The following is a 20,566-nucleotide window of genomic DNA, read 5'->3' on the forward strand; positions in this document are numbered from 1 at the left end:
CTTGACCTCGTGATCCGCCCGCCTTGGCCTCCCAAAGTGCTGGGATTACAGGCTTGAGCCACTGTGCCCGGCCAAAACATATACAATTATTAATGAAAAAAATAAAGCAGGAGATGAGTGTGGTGGCTCATGCCTGTAATCCCACCAATTTGGGAGGCCAAGGTGGGTAGATCACCTAAGGTCAGGAGTTCAAGACCAGCCTGGCCAACATGGTAAAACCCTGCCTCTACTAAAAATTAGCTGGGTGTGGTGGCACACACCTGTAATGTCAGCTGCTCAGGAGGCTGAGGCAGGAGAATTGCTTGAACCTGGGAGGTGGGGGTTGCAGTGAGCCGAGACTGTGCCATTGCACTTCAGCCTGGGCAACAAGAGCAAAACTCTGTCTCAAAAGTAAATAAATAAAGCAGGAGTGCATAATGTCATATAAAGTAGACATGAGAGCATAAGAAAATAATCAGACTGCATGAAACATATCAGAGACAGAGTGGGGTATTATAGAGTGATAAAAGAAGAAAACATTTCAATCCTAAATGTATATATACAAAACTGCAAAATGTATGAAGCAAAAACTGATAGAAACAGAAGTAGAGAAATCCACAATTACAGTTGGACATTTCAATGACCTTCTACAACTGTTAGAATAACTAGACAAAAAATCAGCAGAGATACAGAAGAACTCAATATCATCAACCAACAGCATCTAATTAATATTTATAAAACACTCAAATACTAGAATACACCAGAACACTCCAATATCAGAATACACCAGAATGAACAATACCAGAATAGACATTATTTTCAAAAGCTCACAGAACATATATAATCACATCCTCAGCCATAAAACCAACCTCAACCAAATTAATAGTGAAATCATACAGAGTGGGTTCTCCAAGCACTAAATTAAACTTAAAATAAATAACGGAAAGATAAGAGGAAAACCTTCAAACACTTGGGGGATATGAAGAAACGTACTTCCAAAGAATCTTTAAATCAAAAAGAAGATCTCAAGGGAAATTTAAAAATAAATTGAAAATGAGAATACAACACATCAAAATGTATGAGACAGAGCTAACACGGTGCAGAGAGGAAAACTTTACAGCACCTAATGCATACATTAGAAAAGAGGAAAATTCTCGAATCCATCTCCCACTAGTTTATCAATTTCAAGCTTCTACCTCAAGAATCTAGAAAAGGATGAGGAAAATAAACCCAAAGCATTCAGAAGGAAGGAAATGACGAAGACAGTAGAAGAAATCAAGAAAATTTAAAGCAAAAGTAATAAAGAAAGCAATAAAGAAACAAAGAACTAGTTATTTGGAAAACATTAAAAATAAGATAAAATAACGAACTTCTAGCTATACTGACAAAAGGTTTTGCCCAAACATCTCAGATTTCAAATGAGATTTAGTATCAAATCATTTATATTATCGACTTTCTGGCAGCATATCTCCTATTTATTGGGTTTCTTTAAGTGATTGCTTATATATCATCTCTATCTTTTCCCTGCATTATTGTGTTTTTCTTTCCATATAAATAAAGAAGAGCTTTAAAATAATCAGTTTGTCCTTGAAGGTCTTTATCTTTCTCTTTCGATAAAGCTGAATAATGTTTTAAAATTTTAATGGGATTAACTGAACCATAAAATGGAAATCAGCTATGTCAGCTGTGCAGTACGTACAGGTTGCGTATTCCTAATCCAAAATTTCAAAAATAGAAAATGCTCCAAAACCCTAAACTTTTTGAGCCAATAAATAAATGAATAAAGCAGGAGTAGCCATAAGGTTATATAATGATTCCAGAAGTGGAACATTCCACACATAAGTACACAATGCAAACTTTGTTTCATGCACAAAATTGTTCACAAACATTACACAAAATTACCTCAGACTATTCGTATAAGATGTATATGAAACCTAAATGAATTTCATGTTTAGACATGGGTCCCATTCCCAACATATCCCAGTATGTACATGCTAATGTTCTAAAATAAAAATCTGAAATCTGAAACACTTTTGGTCTCAAGCATTTCGGACCAGGGCTGCTGAACTTACAATTACAGGCTAACTGCATAAAATTAAGTTTAACATACTTTACAACATTTCCTCAGTTAAAATACTATTTCAGCTTACTGGTAATGATCAACCTAATTAATCTATCACTTCACGTTGGCACTAATGACCATAAAGAATATGGGGTATGGTGCTTTTTCACATTGTCTACTTTTCCATCATGTGTCCAGATGAGACCAAGATTTTCCTCCCCAGTTAATAAAACTGAGCTGCCAAAGTATGATTAAGATGATTCCCAGTGCATAATGAAAATGTTCTATATCTTGAAAAAAGTGAGTTACACACAAGGATCCATTTGTTAAAATGGTACAGTTAAGATTGGTGCATTTCAATTTCTGTAAACATTGCCTTAAGGAAAGAACTATGCAAAAGTAATCATTGAGTGGGAAGCAGAGAATGGAGAGAAAGGTATAGACAGGAAAAGAAGACAGAACGTGAAGATGATTGTGTACAGAAGCTTAATCTGTTTACTTTGCGTATGTTGGAATTTTTCCATAATAAAAATTTTAAGTTAATGATTCCTTATGAGAACATGTTTATGAATGCAAAGTTAATTCAACTCTAGCAAATCAAAACAAAGCAAAAGAGGGCAAAGCAGAGACACATTCTCCTCAAACAATCTAATGTAATCCCTTTTCTATAAAAAGGCAGTTTCTTGATAGACCCAACTGATATTTTTTGGGGTACTTTGAGATGTTATCTTCTTTCTATAAACTGTCAATGTTAACAAAGACATTTCAAAGATCTAAATGAAATTTGGCAAATACTGTACTGTTGATAAATTTTCTTTGAAGTAAAAAATAATTCAACAACCTATATTTGAGGATGCCTGGTGGTGCTTCAGGAAAAGAGAGTGAATAAAAAACTTTGCGGATGCTGTTAAGCTGGAATCAGAACTCAGAATGCCCACTCAAAAAAGGAAGCATTTAAGACTGAGCAGGAAATAATGGCCTTGTTTCAATGAAGAAACCACACCCATCCAAGATGTTTATGATTGTTGGTTTTACTTATAAGTTCATTTTGTTATTCACATCCTCAAAGAACAGTGTGTTCTCAGTAACATCTATCAAGTGAAATTTGGCAGCTGGTCACACTGATAATCTTTTGGTTTTTTTTGGCTACATAGAGATAATTTTGAACTACAAGACCATCTCAGCTATTCAGAGTTTAGATTTTATTTAACCTTACTTATTTTACCTAGAGTTTATGTGTTTGAAAATATCCTGATTTTTAATCTTCTTTCACCTTGGCTCTTACCTGAAGTGAACTTTGCTTGAGCTCAACTGATTTCATCTCTCAATAGATACTAAATCAATCTGAAATGAATTGTTTGGCATATTTTGACTCTTCTATGTGCATTAATCTATTTCATACATTTTCAGTTTATTTAGAGATACATTTTTCAGCATATCTGAGCAGAAACTAGTGAGATGAGAATGGATATAGCCATAATATTCCATCATTGAATTCCACAGCATTCACTCAAATGTAATTCGCCTTTTTTACAGTACCTTATATTTATAGGACATGTTTTTTTGTACTGTGAGAAGATGGTGAAGGTGGTTCTTGCTGCATTGCCTCATGTTTGTACAACAGGGTAATAAATTTGGACCTTGATTAAATAATGTAAGAGAGGAATTTGATTTTTAAAAATTTAGAAAAAAACGCACAAACCTCTTAAAACAATGTCTCATTCTATCCATCCAAAAATAGAGTAGAATCCTAAAATGCTTATCAAATACTTGATTGCTTCTAGTCCCTCTATTAAATACATTTTTGCTTAGATACATCTATCATATATACTTCTTGGCTTAAAAAAAAAAAGCATACACAAAAAAACCAACGCTCCCAAGCAATTATTTATGCATTTGGTCCACACACTCAGCTTGAGAAACACTGACTCAGATTTCGGAAATGCTATTGACCTGAAAACATCTCATGAAGTTATTAGTTTGGACGCGTGGTGGCGGTACAGGCTAAGAGAGTGGATGAAAGCTCTGCAGATTCCGTGGACTCCGTTTCACCCAGAAGCCAAGTAAAAATACAGACCACATTTACAGCTAAAGCTGAGATAGACTTGTCTAGGAGGGCAGTCATCGCCGGACAAGTTATAAGAACGAATTTAAAAATTTCTAGCAAAGACATCTCCGAGAATCGACTGGGATGTGGTGATTGGGAGCTGAAAAGGATTTTTCTTCTGGAATCAGACATAACAATAGACATGAAGCAAACTAAAGCACATAACAAGAAAAGGCAAGTGACGTTCTTCATTTTATTGGTGCTTTGGGGAGAGGTGGGTTCTGAAGCGATTCAGTATTCCGTATTGGAGGAGACAGAAAGTGGCACATTTGTGGCCAACTTGACAAAGGATCTGGGACTGAGGGTGGGGGAGCTGGCTGCACGAGGCGCCCGGGTTGTTTTCAAAGGGAACAGACAACATTTGCAGCTGGATCCACAGACCCATGATTTACTGCTAAATGAAAAATTGGACCGGGAGGAGCTGTGTGGCCCCACTGAGCCGTGTGTGCTACCTTTCCAAGTGTTACTGGAAAATCCCTTGCAGTTTTTTCAGGCTTCCTTGCTAGTCAGAGATATAAATGACCACGCCCCGGAATTCTCTGCCGGAAAAATGCTCCTGAAAATATCAGAAATTACTACGCCTGGAAAGATATTTCCTTTAAAAATGGCACATGATTTAGACACTGGCAGCAACGGCCTTCAGAGCTACACAATCAGCTCCAACCCTCACTTCCATGTTCTCACCCGGAATCGCAGCGAAGGCAGGAAGTTCCCGGAGCTGGTGCTGAACAAACCGCTGGACCGCGAGGAGCAGCCCCGACTCAGGCTAACGCTCACCGCGCTGGATGGCGGGTCTCCGCCCAGGTCAGGGACCTCTGAGATTCAGATCCAGGTTTTGGACATCAATGACAACGTCCCCGAGTTTGCTCAGGAGCTCTATGAAGCGCAAGTCCCTGAGAACAACCCCCTGGGCTCTCTAATTATTACCGTCTCAGCCAGAGATTTAGATGCAGGATCGTTTGGGGAGGTATCTTACGCCCTGTTTCAAGACGATGATGTCAACCAACCATTCGAAATAAACGCAATCACAGGAGAAATTCGGCTGAGAAAGGCTTTGGATTTTGAGGAAGTTCAGTCATATGACGTGGATGTTGAGGCGACAGATGGCGGAGGCCTAACAGGAAAATGCTCTTTAGTCGTCAGGGTCCTGGACGTGAATGACAACGCCCCTGAATTGACCATGTCGTTCCTCATCAGCCCCATCCCAGAAAACTTGCCAGAGATCATAGTGGCAGTTTTCAGTGTTTCAGATGCAGACTCTGGACATAACCAACAGGTTATTTGTTCAATAGAAAACAATCTTCCCTTTCTACTAAGACCTTCCATGGAGAATTTCTACACCATAGTAACAGAAGGCGCGCTGGATAGAGAGACCAGAGCCGAGTACAACATCATTATCATCGTCACAGACTTGGGGACACCCAGGCTTAAAACCGAGCACAGCATAACCGTGCGGGTCTCCGACGTCAATGACAACGCCCCCGCCTTCACTCAAACCTCCTACACCCTCTTCGTCCGCGAGAACAACAGCCCGGCCCTGCACATCGGCACCGTCAGCGCCACAGACAGAGACTCAGGCACCAACGCCCAGGTCACCTACTCGCTGCTGCAGCCCCAGGACCCGCACCTGCCCCTCGCCTCCCTGGTCTCCATCAACGCGGACAACGGACACCTGTTCGCCCTCCGGTCGCTGGACTACGAGGCCCTGCAGGCGTTCGAGTTCCGCGTGGGCGCCACAGACCGCGGCTCCCCGGCGCTGAGCAGCGAGGCGCTGGTGCGCGTGCTGGTGCTGGACGCCAACGACAACTCGCCCTTCGTGCTGTACCCGCTGCAGAACGGCTCCGCGCCCTGCACCGAGCTGGTGCCCCGGGTGGCCGAGCCGGGCTACCTGGTGACCAAGGTGGTGGCGGTGGACGGCGACTCGGGCCAGAACGCCTGGCTGTCGTTCCAGCTGCTCAAGGCCACGGAGCCCGGGCTGTTCGGCGTGTGGGCGCACAATGGCGAGGTGCGCACCGCCAGGCTGCTGAGCGAGCGCGACGCGGCCAAGCACAGGCTGCTGGTGCTGGTCAAGGACAATGGCGAGCCTCCGCGCTCGGCCACCGCCACGCTGCACGTGCTCCTGGTGGACGGCTTCTCCCAGCCCTACCTGCCGCTCCCGGAGGCGGCCCCGGCCCAGGCCCAGGCTGACTCGCTCACCGTCTACCTGGTGGTGGCGTTGGCCTCGGTGTCGTCGCTCTTCCTGTTCTCGGTGCTCCTGTTCGTGGCGGTGCGGCTGTGCAGGAGGAGCAGGGCGGCCTCTGTGGGTGGCTGCTCGGTGACCGAGGGTCCCTTTCCAGGGCATCTGGTGGACGTGAGCGGCACCGGGACCCTGTCCCAGAGCTACCAGTACGAGGTGTGTCTGACGGGAGGCTCCGCGACAAGTGAGTTCAAGTTCCTGAAGCCGATTATCCCCAACTTCTCTCCTCAGGGCACTGAGAGAGAAATAGAAGAAACCCCCACCTTTCGGAATAGCTTCCCATTCAGTTAAGTGTGGGATTATTTTACTAAATTTTACTATTTTAACTTAAAGTTACATGTTATTGATGGTCTGTTTCTTGCTTATTTTACCTCTATTCTTTAGGTTGAAATTTTTAATGAAGATAGTGGGTATCTTAGTATTTCCTGTTCATGCTTAGTAGTTTATTACTTCGCTGGAGGGTATTTGACAATATGAACAGAAAGTAAATTTTTATTTGCATAATTAAAATTTTTTGAAATTGTCTATTCTTCCTCCTCTCCCCCACAAAGTAATGTATTCTAAATCCTTAAGTAAAATTGTATTTCTAGCTATTGGTAAGAGTTGTTTCACTATTGCTATGTAGGACAGTTTATAATATGTGAGCATTTCATATTATTTAATCTTCCAATGTCTCATTTTGTGGTAACTCCTGCAGTGTGTAACACTAAAAATAAGAACTAATAATAGCTATAACACTAAGGTAGCCATTCATACCTATGAGTATTTCAGTATCCCATAATGATCAATTCATATTTTCTGATAATATAAACTTTACTGAAGGGTCAAGTCAGTTTGTGAGCCTCTTGTAAGAACCTAATGGTCTTTAAAAAAATCATGCCAATGATAAGTGCTTAATAAATATTTGCTGAATGTTACTAACTAATAATGTAACTAATATTGTTTTTAAAAAACTATAGTATCTACAAATGGAGAAATGCTAGTATCCTCTTTACAATAAAATATCCTTGCCAATGAGTGAAAGTATGAAACATCACTCCCTACTCAAATCACTCTTGCTTTCCTTCAAAATAGAAAACACTCTTCACTCTTTACTCACCGTACATACCATTATAGAAAATAAAATACTTAACAGCACATTTTGTCTTCATCTTTGTCTAACAATTTGAAAATTTAAAAGCTTTGAAATTATATTTGCCAAACTTCTCCTCTCACTTTCTGAAGATATTTGATATCTGCCAAGATCTAAGTAGGGTATTAGTGGCAGGTTATTCGGTAACATCAGATTTTCCCTTATAGTGTTGTGTAGCATCATTTGCCTGTATTAACCATAGTACCATATACCTTCACAGTTTAGCCCATAGTCTTATTTGTGTCAGTTGTATTTGTGATATTTCATGTAAAAATCCCTCTTTCAACTTTATATCAAAGGCAAGCAATGTATATTAAAATGGCAATTCAGTGATTATTTTATTTTTATTTTTAATTGAAGTGGAACTGGGCTGACCTAAATTATATTTGACAGTGTTTTGTGTCCAGATAAGTGAACTCACTGTCATGGATGAATACCAACTTTATTGGCGGTGAGTGTGGCAAACATTTACTGTTTTGTATTCTCAGAAATATACCCTCTTCTCCTTAGAATATCACTCTTCTTTGGTGAGACCTCTTCCTCCATTTTTCTCACTCCAGTCACTCGGCTTTAGTTGGAGCTGTCATATTTTCCAATATCCCCATCTCCTTAATCATGGGGAATGTACGGGGGTGCTGTCCTGTCCAATGCAGATAGGTCAATACCTTCCCCAGAAAGTGTATTTTTGACTTTGTCAACTTTGTTGTATTCTTTATGACTGTAAAAAAAATATTGCCTAGATTCTGAGCTTATATTGATTTTTTTTTTTTGAGATGGAGTCTTGCTCTGCCACCCAGGCTGGAGTGCAGTGGCATGATCCTGACTCACTGCAACCTCCACCTCCAGGGTTCAAGTGACTCTTCTGCCTCAGCCTCTCAAGTAGCTGGGACTACAGGTGCATGCCTTGTGGTTTCACCATACCGGCCAGGCTGGTCTTGAGCTCCTGGCCTCAAGTGATCTGCCCACCTCGGCCTCCCAAAGTGCTGGGATTACAGGTGTGAGCCACCTTACCTGGCCTATATTGATTTTTAATAAAATAAATTGCCATTTTCTCTAAACTTGAAACTTCACTGGGCATTGCACATAATGAATTTATGAAGGAAAAAAATACCAAAAGGTGGTCCAGTATGGTAGCTCACACCTGTAATCCCAGCACTTTAGGAAGCCAAGGTGGGTGGATCACTTGAGGTCAGGAGTTCGAAACCAGCCTGGCCAATATGGTGAGCGTCGTATCTTCTAAAACTACAAAAATTAGCCAGGCATGGTGGCACGTGCCTGTAGTCCCAGCTTCTCAGGAGGCATGGTGGTGTGAGCCTGTAGTCCTAGCTTCTCAGGGGGCTAGTCAGGAGAATGGCTGGAACCTGGGAGTTACAGGTTGCAGTGTGCCAGGACTGTAGCCACTGCACTCCAGCCTGAGTGACAGAGTGAGACCATATCTCAAAACACGAAATCCCCAATGGTTGTGTAGACCAGAGACTAACAAGAAATAATATTTTTATTTTCTTTCAGGAGTTACAGGCACATTACAATTTGAGAGTGGAACTAGGTTTTGATGAAAGTTCGTAATTTCTTCCAGTACAATAGAAAAAATGAGTATTTTTGTAATAGAATGTAAATTTCCCAAAACCAAGAATTTTTATGTTTCATTTATTATATTATCCCAAGAAGCTACATGACTGTCCCTACAGGTAAATACTTGTTAATAAATGAATCTGCCTGGAGCAGTTTTGTGTACTGAACTTGCACCTTTATAAGGAAGATGAATATAGATACAGACATTACTTTTGCTGTCACAACTATTGTTAGCTACCTGAACAAGATCTCATAATAGGTGGGGGAAAAGGGAGTATATAACAGGCTATGACCTAAAAGGCCTGCTATATATTTTAGCTATTACAATATTACAGTGTACTTTGAAATGAAAATTACCTGAAGTTGTAAAGCAGAACGCTTGGTGGCGCTGCAGGCTAAGAGAGTGAAAAAACGGCAGCATCAGTGTCTCCTAAAAAGCTGTGCGGGTTTTCTGGCAGCTCGAAAAGGAAACATTTTTTCACTACTGGGGATAGAAGGTTTCCAAGAGGCAGCCATGTCGGTCAATGTTAAACATAACTAAATCAAGATAGCCGAGTTGGCTGTAAAGCAATTATTTTGTGACTAAATACTTTTGGATCCTGAGAAATGATGGAGACGCGGCTCCCCAAAGCGCCAGAGAAAAGGCAAGTGACTGCCATTTTTTTCTTATTACTACTGTGGGAGGCGGGCAGCGCTACCATTAACTATTCAGTCCTAGAAGAGAGGGACAGCGGCTCTTTTGTGGCCAACCTAGCAAAAGATCTGGGGCTGGGTGTAGGGGAGCTGGCCGAGAGGGGCGCCCGGATTCTTTCCAAAGGAAACAAACAGTATTTGCAGCTCGAACGGAAGAGTGGGAATTTGCTCCTGAAAGAAAAATTGGACAGGGAGGAGTTGTGCGGTGACACAGATCCATGTATACTGCATTTCCAGGTGTTACTGAAAAATCCGGTACAGTTTATTCAAGGTGAACTACAGCTCCAAGATGTAAATGACCATGCCCCAGAATTCTTGGAAAATGAAATACTCCTGAAAATCTCTGAAGGCAGCCATCCAGGGACTTCATTTCCTTTGAAAATAGCTCAAGATTTGGACGTAGGTAGCAACACAGTTCAGAACTACACAATTAGCACCAACTCCTATTTCCACCTTTTCACTCGCAATCACAGCGACGGCAAGAAATACCCAGAGCTAGTGCTGGACCAAGCGCTGGACCGCGAGGAGCAGCCCCAGCTCAGGTTAACCCTCACAGCGCTGGATGGTGGGTCACCGCCCAGAACTGGGACTTCCCAGGTTCTCATAGTGATTGTAGATATCAATGACAACGCCCCTGAATTTGCTCAGCGGCTCTACGAGGTGCAGGTCCCAGAGAACACCCCTATAGGTTCCCTTGTCGTTACTGTCTCTGCTACAGATTTAGATGCTGGGACCCACGGGGAGCTCTCCTACTCATTTTTCCAATACTCAAATCAAATCATTCAGGCTTTTGAAATAAACTCAATCACAGGAGAAATTAGATTAAAAAAGGTGTTGGATTTTGAGGAAATTCAATCGTACCATGTGGAAGTTGAGGCCTCAGACGGCGGGGGTCTTTCAGAAAAATGCACCGTAGTCATAGAAGTGATGGATATAAACGACAACGCCCCGGAACTGACCATGTCCTTACTCATCAGTGATATTCCAGAAAACTCCCCAGAAACTGTGGTCGCTGTTTTCGGAATTTCGGATCCGGACTCCGGGAACAACGGAAAAATAATGTGTTCCATCCAAGACCATCTTCCTTTCCTTCTAAAACCTACCGTAGAAAATTTCTACACCTTGTTAACAGAAGGAGCACTAGACAGAGAGCGCAGGGCCGAGTACAACATCACCATCACTGTCACAGACTTGGGGACACCCAGGCTGAAAACCGAGCACAGCATAACCGTGCGGGTCTCCGACGTCAATGACAACGCCCCCGCCTTCACTCAAACCTCCTACACCCTCTTCGTCCGCGAGAACAACAGCCCCGCCCTGCACATCGGCACCGTCAGCGCCACAGACAGAGACTCAGGCACCAACGCCCAGGTCACCTACTCGCTGCTGCCGCCCCAGGACCCGCACCTGGCCCTCGCCTACCTGGTCTCCATCAACGCGGACAACGGACACCTGTTCGCCCTCCGGTCGCTGGACTACGAGGCCCTGCAGGCGTTCGAGTTCCGCGTGGGCGCCACAGACCGCGGCTCCCCGGCGCTGAGCAGCGAGGCGCTGGTGCGCGTGCTGGTGCTGGACGCCAACGACAACTCGCCCTTCGTGCTGTACCCGCTGCAGAACGGCTCCGCGCCCTGCACCGAGCTGGTGCCCCGGGCGGCCGAGCCGGGCTACCTGGTGACCAAGGTGGTGGCGGTGGACGGCGACTCGGGCCAGAACGCCTGGCTGTCGTTCCAGCTGCTCAAGGCCACGGAGCCCGGGCTGTTCGGCGTGTGGGCGCACAATGGCGAGGTGCGCACCGCCAGGCTGCTGAGCGAGCGCGACGCGGCCAAGCACAGGCTGCTGGTGCTGGTCAAGGACAATGGCGAGCCTTCGCGCTCGGCCACCGCCACGCTGCACGTGCTCCTGGTGGACGGCTTCTCCCAGCCCTACCTGCCGCTCCCGGAGGCGGCCCCGGCCCAGGCCCAGGCCGACTCGCTCACCATCTACCTGGTGGTGGCGTTGGCCTCGGTGTCGTCGCTCTTCCTGTTCTCGGTGCTCCTGTTCGTGGCGGTGCGGCTGTGCAGGAGGAGCAGGGCGGCCTCTGTGGGTGGCTGCTCGGTGACCGAGGGTCCCTTTCCAGGGCATCTGGTGGACGTGAGCGGCACCGGGACCCTGTCCCAGAATTATCAGTATGAAGTTTACGTGGCAGAAAGCTCTGAGAGCCAGTTCAAGTTTCTTAAGCCGATACTTCCCAACTTCCTGGGTGAAGGGACTGGTGGTAGGGACAGCGAGACAAATTCCAACTCCAGGAATCGTTTTGGGTTCAATTAGGAATCCAACAGACAACACGTCATGATACATCATAGAATTCACTGAATGATCTATAAGTTCCCAATTCTCTCATTTACATAGACCCAAATATTCACACGTTAATAACGGCTGTCATATTTGTAGCTATTTCTATCTGCTGGACTATTTCCCATTCCCTCTAGTTTTTCTTGTGATTGTTGTCAACTATCTTAGTTATAGCTTGTTCACACAATCGCAGAGCAGAGAAATGGTGTTTCCTAGGGTGGTTGTTGTTTAGTCAGATTTTGGAACTCACAGGTGTTTTCTTGTTCCCAATATTTGAACTCGTTCGTTGATATGTTATGATTAAGAGAATGGTATTTGAAACTTTCTGATTGTCATCAGCATGACTCTAACTCTATTGTAAATGACAACATTTAGTTTAGAAAACAATTTTCATTTATGCAAAAAGTTTAGCAATCCTGTAAATTGTTGCATTTCTATTGTGTTTTCAAAAACACTACTTTCCTCAAATGAATCAATATTTTACCTAGATGATGTTTTCTTTCTTGAATGTTTTCTTTCAGAATTGATATTTATAGACCATCAGCTGTTATTCTAAAGGACTTAACTTCTGTTACGTGAAAGAATAATAGAAAAAAGGTTGGTTGACTTGCGATTACTTTTTTAAAATAATAAATAGCTTTGGTATGTAAATTGTTGTGAACTGAATGTGAACCCGGGAATCTCATCCAGCGAGGGTCCCAAACCTGGAAGAGAGCGCATGCCGGAAAAAAGGAGAAAGAAAAGAGCAAGGTCTGGAGGGCCACATGAGCTATGTTCATGCAGCAATTTTATTTTTGCAATAGGTTCCATTATATATTTTTCTGCTTAATGTTGTGTACATCAGATCAAAATACTTGAGTTAAGTCACAAGGTAAGCAAGTTAAGCCCACTGAGTAAGTTACGCCCAGTAAGTAACTTATGCCCTGTAAGTAAGTTACGTCCAGTCCAGTAAGTAGGTTACACCCAGTAAGTAGGTTACAACTAATAAGTCAAGGTAAGTAAGTTACACCCAGTAAGTTACAGTAAGTAAGTTATGCCCAGTAAGTTACGCCCAGTATATACTTAAGTTAATATTTTACAATGAATGTAACAAGGGTCCAAAATGAACACAATGAAACAATAAACCATAAGGAGCTGAAAGTGGACACAATGCCTCTCAAGTCCTCATATCCATAAAGTAATGTCTGTTAATTATTTTGAAGAGCATCGTCCCTTTCTTGGTTCCTGCTTTCCCTCAGCTTGACTCCCGCAACTGGGGATCTGCGTCCAGGCTCAAGCTCACCATATGGTGAGGCCCATTTCCTAGGGGCCTCACACGGGAGCAATCCCCACAGATCCCTCAGTAAATAATTATTCTCCTTCTTTTAAAATAATAGATAGCGGTTGGGTGCAGTGGCTCACATCTGTAATCCTAGCACTTTGAGAGGCTGATGTGGGCAGATCATCTGAGGACAGGAGTTCGAGACCAGCCTGGCCAACATGGTGAAACCCCAACTCTACTAAAAATACAAAAATTATCCAGGCATGTGGTGAGTGCCTGTAATCCCAGGTACTTGGGCAGTTGAGGCAAGAGAATCCCTTGTGCCTGGGAGGTGGAGTTTGTGGAGAGCCGAGGTCATGCCACTGCACTCCAGCCCACATGACAAAGATACACTCTGTCTCAAACAAAATAAAAATAAATAAAATAAAATATAATATGGTCATATAATTCAAACATACAGTAAGTACAAAAAAGAAAGCAAATAAACATCATTATTCCACCATCAGAAATAATTTCATTAAGTCAACATTGTTCTAAAATATTTAAATAAATGCATACAAAAATAAAGTAATAGATGAAAATAATTTTATAAAATGGATCTATAATTGATAGCTTGTGATTAAGTTGATCAGATTGCATATAATAAAACGAAGTGTGAAACTATAGAACTTGCTTTAGCTTTGATAAGTGGTTCCTATGAAGGTTAAAAAGCAATATTAGATGCATATTAAGACATTAGCATTACCGAACTGTCTGCTTAAAATTGAGCAAGTAAACATTTATACCCTTTCTCTTCTTTCTTTCTTTTGTTTTACTTTTTATTTATTTTTTAAATATATTTTTTATTGTACTTTAGATGCTGGGGTACATGTGCAGATCATGCAGAATTGTTACATAGGTACATACATGGCAATGTGGTTTGCTGCCTCCAACCCTGTCACCTATATCTGGCATTTCTCCCCATATTATCCCTCTCCAATGTCCCTACCCACAGCTGTCCCTCCCCTAGTCCCCGCAATGGACCGCAGTGTGTGATGCTCCCCTCCCTGTGTCCATGTGTTGTCTTTTTTCATCACCCACCTATGAGTGAGAATATGCGGTGTTTGGTTTTCTGTTCTTGTGTCAGTTTGCTGAGAATGATGTTCTCCAGATTCATCCATGTCCCTACAAAGGACACAAACTCATCATTTTTGATTGTTGCATAATATTCCATGGTGTATATGTGCCACATTTTCCCAATCCAGCCTTCATCGATGGGCATTTGGGTTGGTTCCAGGTATTTGCTATTGTAAACAGTGCTACAATGAACATTCATGTGCATGTGTCCTTATAGTAGAATGATTTATAGTCCTTTGGATATATACCCAGTAATGGGATTGCTGGGTCAAATGGAATTTCTATTTCTAAGGCCTTGAGGAATCGCCACACTGTCTTCCACAATGGTTGAACTAATTTACACTCCCACCAACAGTGGAAAAGTGTTCCTATTTCTCCACATCCTCTCCAGCATTTGCTGTCTCCAGATTTTTTAATGATCACCATTCTAACTGGCGTGAGATGGTATCTCAATGTAGTTTTGATTTGCATCTCTCTAATGACCAGTGATAATGAGCATTTTTTCATATGTTTGTTGGCCTCATGTATGTCTTCTTTTGTAAAGTGTCTGTTCATATCCTTTGCCCATTTTTGAATGGGCTTGTTTGTTTTTTTCCTGTAAATCTGTTTGAGTTCTTTGTAAATTCTGGATATCAGCCCTTTGTCAGATGGGTAGACTGCAAACATTTTTTCCCATTCTGTTGGTTGCCGATTCACTCTAGTGACTGTTTCTTTTGCTGTGCAGAAGCTGTGGAGTTTGAGTAGGTCCCATTTGTCTATTTTGGCTTTTGTTGCCAATGCTTTTGGTGTTTTGGTCATGAAGTCCTTGCCTACTCCTGTGTCCTGAATGGTTTTGCCGAGATTTTCTTCTAGGGTTTTTGTGGTGCCAGGTCTTATGTTCAAGTCTTTAATCCATCTGGAGTTAATTTTAGTGTAAGGTGTCAGGAAGGGGTCCAGTTTCTGCTTTCTGCACATGGCTAGCCAGTTTTCCCAACACCATTTATTAAACAGGGAATCCTTTCCCCATTGCTTGTTTTTGTCAGGTTTATCAAAGATTGTATGTTGTACATATGTTGTGTTGCCTCCAATGCCTCTGTTTTGTTCCATTGGTCTATATCTCTGTTTTGGTACCAGTACCATGCTGTTTTGATTACTGTAGCCTTGTAGTATAGTTTGAAATCCGGTAGTGTGATGCCCCCCACTGTGTTCTTTTTGCTTAGAATTGACTTGGCTATGCGGGCTCTCTTTTGGTTCCATATGAAGTTCATGGTGGTTTTTTCCAGTTCTGTGAAGAAAGTCAATAGTAGCTTGATAGGAATAGCATTGATTCTGTAAATTACTTTGGGCAGTATAGCCATTTTCATGATATTAATTCTTCCTAACCATGAACATGAGATGTTTCTCCATCTGTTTGTGTCCTCTCTGATTTCGTTCAGCAGTGGTTTGTAGTTTTCCTTGAAGAGGTCCCTTATGTTACTTGTGAGTTGTATTCCAAGGTATTTTATTCTTTTTGTAGCAATTGTGAATGGCAGTTCGTTCTTGATTTAGCTCTCTTTAAGTCTGTTATTGGTGTAGAGGAATGCTTGTGATTTTTGCACATTGATTTTATATCCTGAGACTTTGCTGAAGTTGCTCATCAGTTTCAGGAGTTTTTGGGCTGAGGCCATGGGGTCTTCTAGGTATACTATCATGTCGTCTGCAAATAGAGACAATTTGGCTTCCACCTTTCCTATTTGAATACACTTTATTTCTTTTTCTTGCCTGATTGCTGTGGCTAGAACTTCCAGTACTATATTGAATAGGAGTGGTGACAGAGGGCATCCTTGTCTAGTGCTGGATTTCAAAGGGAATGCTTCCAGTTTTTGCCCATTAAGTATGATATTTGCTGTTGGTTTGTCATAAATAGCTTTTATTACTTTGAGATACATTTCATCGATACCGAGTTTATTGAGGGTTTTTAGCACAAAGGGCTGTTGAATTTTGTCAAATGCCTTCTCTGCATCAATTGAGATAATCATGTGGTTTTTGTTTTTGGTTCTGTTTATGTGGTGAATTACGTTTATAGACTTGCATATGTTGAACCAGCCTTGCATCCCCGGGATGAATCCTACTTGATCATGATGATAAGTTTTTTGATTTGCTGTTGCAATCGGCTTGCCAATATTTTATTGAAGATTTTTGCATCCATGTGCATCATGGATATTGGCCTGAAGTTTTCTTTTCTCGTTGGGTCTCTGCCGGGTTTTGGTATCAGGATGATATTGGTCTCATAGAATGATTTGGGAAGGATTCCTTTTTTTTTTTATTATTTGAAATAGTTTCAGAAGAAATGGTACCAGCTCCTCTTTGTGTGTCTGGTAGAATTCGGCTGTGAACCCATCTGGACCTGAGCTTTTTTTGTGTGGTAGGCTCTTAATTGCTGCCTCGACTTCTGCCCTTGTTATTGGTCTATTCATATTTTCAGCTTCCTCCTGGTTTAGGCTTGGGAGGACACAGGAGTCCAGGAATTTATCCATTTCTTCCAGGTTTACTAGTTTATGTGCATAGAGTTGTTTGTAATATTCTCTGATGATGGTTTGAATTTCTGTGGAATCTGTGGTGATTTCCCCTTTATCTTTTTTTATTGCATCTATTTGGTTGTTCTCTCTTTTCTTTTTAATCAATCTGGCTAGTGGGGTCTGTCTATTTTGTTGATCTTTTCAAAAAACCAACTCTTGGATTTATTGATTTTTTGGAGGATTTTTCTTGTCTCAATCTCCTTCAGTTCAGCTCTGATCTTAGTTATTTCTTGTCTTCTGCTGGGTTTTGAGTTTTTTTGATCTTGCTCCTCTAGCTCTTTCAATTTTGATGATAGGGTGTCAATTTTGGATCTCTCCATTCTTCTCATATGGGCACTTACTGCTATATACTTTCCTCTAGAGACTGCTTTAAATGTGTCCCAGAGATTCTGACACGTTGTGTCTTCATTCTCATTGGTTTCAAAGAACTTCTTTATTTCTGCCTTCATTTCATTGTTTATCCAGTCAACATTCAAGAGCCAGTTGTTCAGTTTCCATGAAGCTGTGTGGTTCTGGGTTGGTTTCTGAATTCTGAGTTCTAACTTGATTGCACTATGGTCTGAGAGGCTGTTTGTTATGATTTCAGTTGTTTTGCATTTGCTGAGCAGTGCTTTACTTCCAATTATGTGGTCAATTTTAGAGTAGGTGTGATGTGGTGCTGAGAAGAATGTATATTCTGTGGATTTGGGGTGGAGAGTTCTGTAAATGTCTATCAGGTTTGCTTGCTCCAGGTCTGAGTTCAAGCCCTGGATATCCCCGTTGATTTTCTGTCTGGTTGATCTGTCTAATATTGACAGTGGAGTGTTCAAGTCTCCCAGTATAATTGTTTGGGAGTCTAAGTCTCTTTGTAAGTCATTAAGAACTTGCCTTATGTATCTGGGTGCTTCTGTATTGGGTCCACATATGTTTAGGATCGTTAGCTCTTCTTGTTGTATCGGTCCTTTTACCATTATGTAATGGCCTTCTTTGTCTCTTTTGATCTTTGTTGCTTTAAAGTCTATTTTATCAGAGATGAGAATTGCAACTCCTGCTTTTTTTTGCTCTGCATTTGCTTGGTAAATCTTCCTCCATCCCTTTATTTTGAGCCTTTGTGTATCCTTGCATGTGAGATGGGTTTCCTGGATACAGCACTCTGATGGGTTTTGGATTTTTATCCAATTTGCCAGTCTGTGTCTTTTGATTGGTGCATTTAGTCCATTTACATTTAGGGTTAATATTGTTATGTGTGAATTTGATACTGCCATTTTGATGCTAGCTGGCTGTTTTGCCTGTTAGTTGTTGTAGATTCTTCATTATGTTGATGCTCTTTAGCATTTAGTGTGATTTTGGAATGGCTGGTACTGGTTGTTCCTTTTTATGTGTAGTGCCTCTTTCAAAAGCTCTTGTAAAGCAGGCCTGCTGGTGACAAAATCTCTGAGTACTTGCTTGTTCACAAAGGATTTTATTTTTCCTTCACTTCTGAAGCTCAGTTTGGCTGGATATGAAATTCTGGGTTGAAAGTTCTTTTCTTTAAGGATGTTGAATATTGGCCCCCACTCTCTTCTGGCTTGTAGAGTTTCTGCCGAGAGATCTGCTATGAGTCTGATGGGCTTCCCTTTGTGGGTGACCCGACCTTTCTCTCTGGCTGCCCTTAGTATTTTCTCCTTTATTTCAACTTTGTTGAATCTGACGATTATGTGCCTTGAGGTTGCTCTTCTTGCGGAATATCTTTGTGGTGTTCTCTGTATTTCCTGCAATTGAGTGTTGGCCTGTCTTGCTAGGTGGGGGAAATTTTCCTGGATAATGTCCTGAAGAGTATTTTCCAGCTTGGATTCATTCTCTTCGTCACATTCTTGTATGCCTATCAAACGTAGGTTAGGTCTCTTCACATAGTCCCACATTTCTTGGAGACTTTGTTCATTCCTTTTTGCGCTTTTTTCTCTGATCTTGGTTTCTCGTTTTATTTCATTGAGTTGATCTTCAACTTCTGATATTCTTTCTTCTGCTTGGTCAATTTGGCTATTGAAACTTGTGCATGCTTTGTGAAGTTCTTGTATTGTGTTTCTCAGCTCCTTTAATTCATTCATATTCCTCTCTAAGTTATCCATTCTTGTTATCATTTCCTCAAATCTTTTTTCAAGGTTCTTGGTTTCTTTGCATTGATTTAAAACATGTTCTTTTAGCTCACAAAAGTTTCTCATTATCCACCTTCTGAAGTCTAATTCCATCATTTTGTCACGGTCATTCCGCATCCAGCTTTGTTCCCTTGCTGATGAGGAGTTTTGGTCCTTTCTAGGCAGCAAGGTGTTCTGGTTTCGGGTGTTTTCCTCCTTTTTGCGCTGGTTTCTTCCCATCTTTGTCGATTTATCCACCTGTCATCTGTGTAGTTGCTGACTTTTCGATTGGGTCTCTGAGTGGACACCCAGATTGTTGATGATGAAGTATTTCTGTTACTTGGTTTTCCTTCTACCAGCCTAGCCCCTTCACTGTACAACTGCTGAGGTCCACTCCAGACCCTGCTTGTCTGGGGTGCACCTATAGCAGCTGCGGAACAGTGAGGGATGCTACCAGTTTCTTTTTCTGCTATCTTTGTCCCAGAATGATGCCTGCCAGATGTCAGTCTTTTGGATATAGAGGGGTCAGGGAGTTGCTTGAGGAGACAGTCTGTACTTTTTAGGAGCTCAAGTGCTGAGCTGTGAGCTCTGTTGTTCATTCAGGGCTGTTAGGCTGCTATGTTTAATTCTGCTGCAACATAACTCATAAAAAAACCCTTTTTTTCTCAGATGCTCTGTCTGGGGTGGGGGTCGGGGCTTTCCTTGTGAGTGTCCGCCTCACTGTCCTGCCCAGCTAGGAGGCAGTCTAGTCACTATTTGCCTGCCGGGGCTCCGCCCTGCTGGTGTGAGGCTCGCCCTCTTGCTGCAGGCTCTGTCCTTCGGCTGCGGTCTCTGCCCTGTTGCCATGGGCTACGCCCTGCGGTGGGGTCTCTCTGTTGTACCAGGTTGCCTCGGCAATGGCAGGCTGCGTCAGCAATGGACGTGTACCTCAGTAGTGGCTGATTGCCTCGGTAATGGCAGACGCCCCTCCCCCACGGAGCTGCGCTTTAAGAAAACCTCCTCACCGGGAGTGTTTGGAATCGCCGTTTTGTTTGTCGCACTGCACTACCCCAAACGCTGTGTCCCTGGGATTTCCTGGGCTAGCTCACTGTCCAAGTCCCATTCAGTCTCAAGTTCAGCCCTCTCAGGTCTCAGTTTGTCGGTTCAACAGGGCACCCGTAACAGTGCACTTTTGTATGGAGCGCTGTGGAGCACCTCTGTGCTCCGGCGCGGGCCACAGCCACACCGGCTGCCGGCTACAGCAGCCAAGACCTCTGCCTGGCGTCCTGCATCTCTTTTATACCTGGGAATTTCCCCGTTCTGTGGGCAACTAAGATCCATCTGGAAATGTGTCCCCGACTCACCCTCTCCGTGCATCCAGCGAGAGCTTCAATCTCCTAACTAATATTTCTACTTGGTTCTTGTATTATCTGGTTTCATTTCATTGAGTTGATCTTTGATTTCTGAT

At 42.5% G+C, this 20,566-nt stretch overlaps 3 protein-coding genes across 4 annotated transcripts in view; all 3 read left to right on the forward strand.

Moving 5' to 3' along the window:
• PCDHB4 (protocadherin beta 4) overlaps positions 1-20,566 on the forward strand; it is a 212,976-nt gene that overhangs the window by 23,912 nt on the left and 168,498 nt on the right. The window contains exon 2 of one of the 2 annotated variants that reach the window (XM_054249866.2): positions 12,634-12,763. The exons of the other annotated variant lie outside the window; for it this stretch is intronic. Coding sequence (XP_054105841.2) covers positions 12,634-12,668 — 35 coding nt within the window. The 3' untranslated portion in view covers positions 12,669-12,763. Of the gene's footprint in view, positions 1-12,633; positions 12,764-20,566 lie in introns of those variants that run through there. 2 annotated transcript variants of the gene reach the window in all.
• PCDHB6 (protocadherin beta 6) lies at positions 4,087-7,521 on the forward strand. Its single transcript, XM_054249891.2, has one exon. It carries the CDS (start codon positions 4,291-4,293, stop codon positions 6,673-6,675), a length of 2,385 nt encoding a protein of 794 aa, XP_054105866.2. The 5' UTR covers positions 4,087-4,290; the 3' UTR covers positions 6,676-7,521.
• Positions 9,505-12,763, forward strand: LOC100410526 (protocadherin beta-17). The gene has a single exon (XM_035286682.3). The coding sequence runs from the start codon at positions 9,695-9,697 to the stop codon at positions 12,086-12,088; it is 2,394 nt and encodes a 797-aa protein (XP_035142573.3). The 5' UTR covers positions 9,505-9,694; the 3' UTR covers positions 12,089-12,763.

The sequence above is a fragment of the Callithrix jacchus genome, chromosome 2 (genome assembly GCF_049354715.1).
Source record: "Callithrix jacchus isolate 240 chromosome 2, calJac240_pri, whole genome shotgun sequence".
NCBI lineage: Eukaryota > Metazoa > Chordata > Mammalia > Primates > Cebidae > Callithrix > Callithrix jacchus.

Bases quoted from the DNA above. Each gene is read 5' to 3' on its own strand.
- LOC100410526 (XM_035286682.3), top strand. From the start codon at position 9,695: ATGATGGAGACGCGGCTCCCCAAAGCGCCAGAGAAAAGGCAAGTGACT.
- PCDHB6 (XM_054249891.2), top strand. From the start codon at position 4,291: ATGAAGCAAACTAAAGCACATAACAAGAAAAGGCAAGTGACGTTCTTC.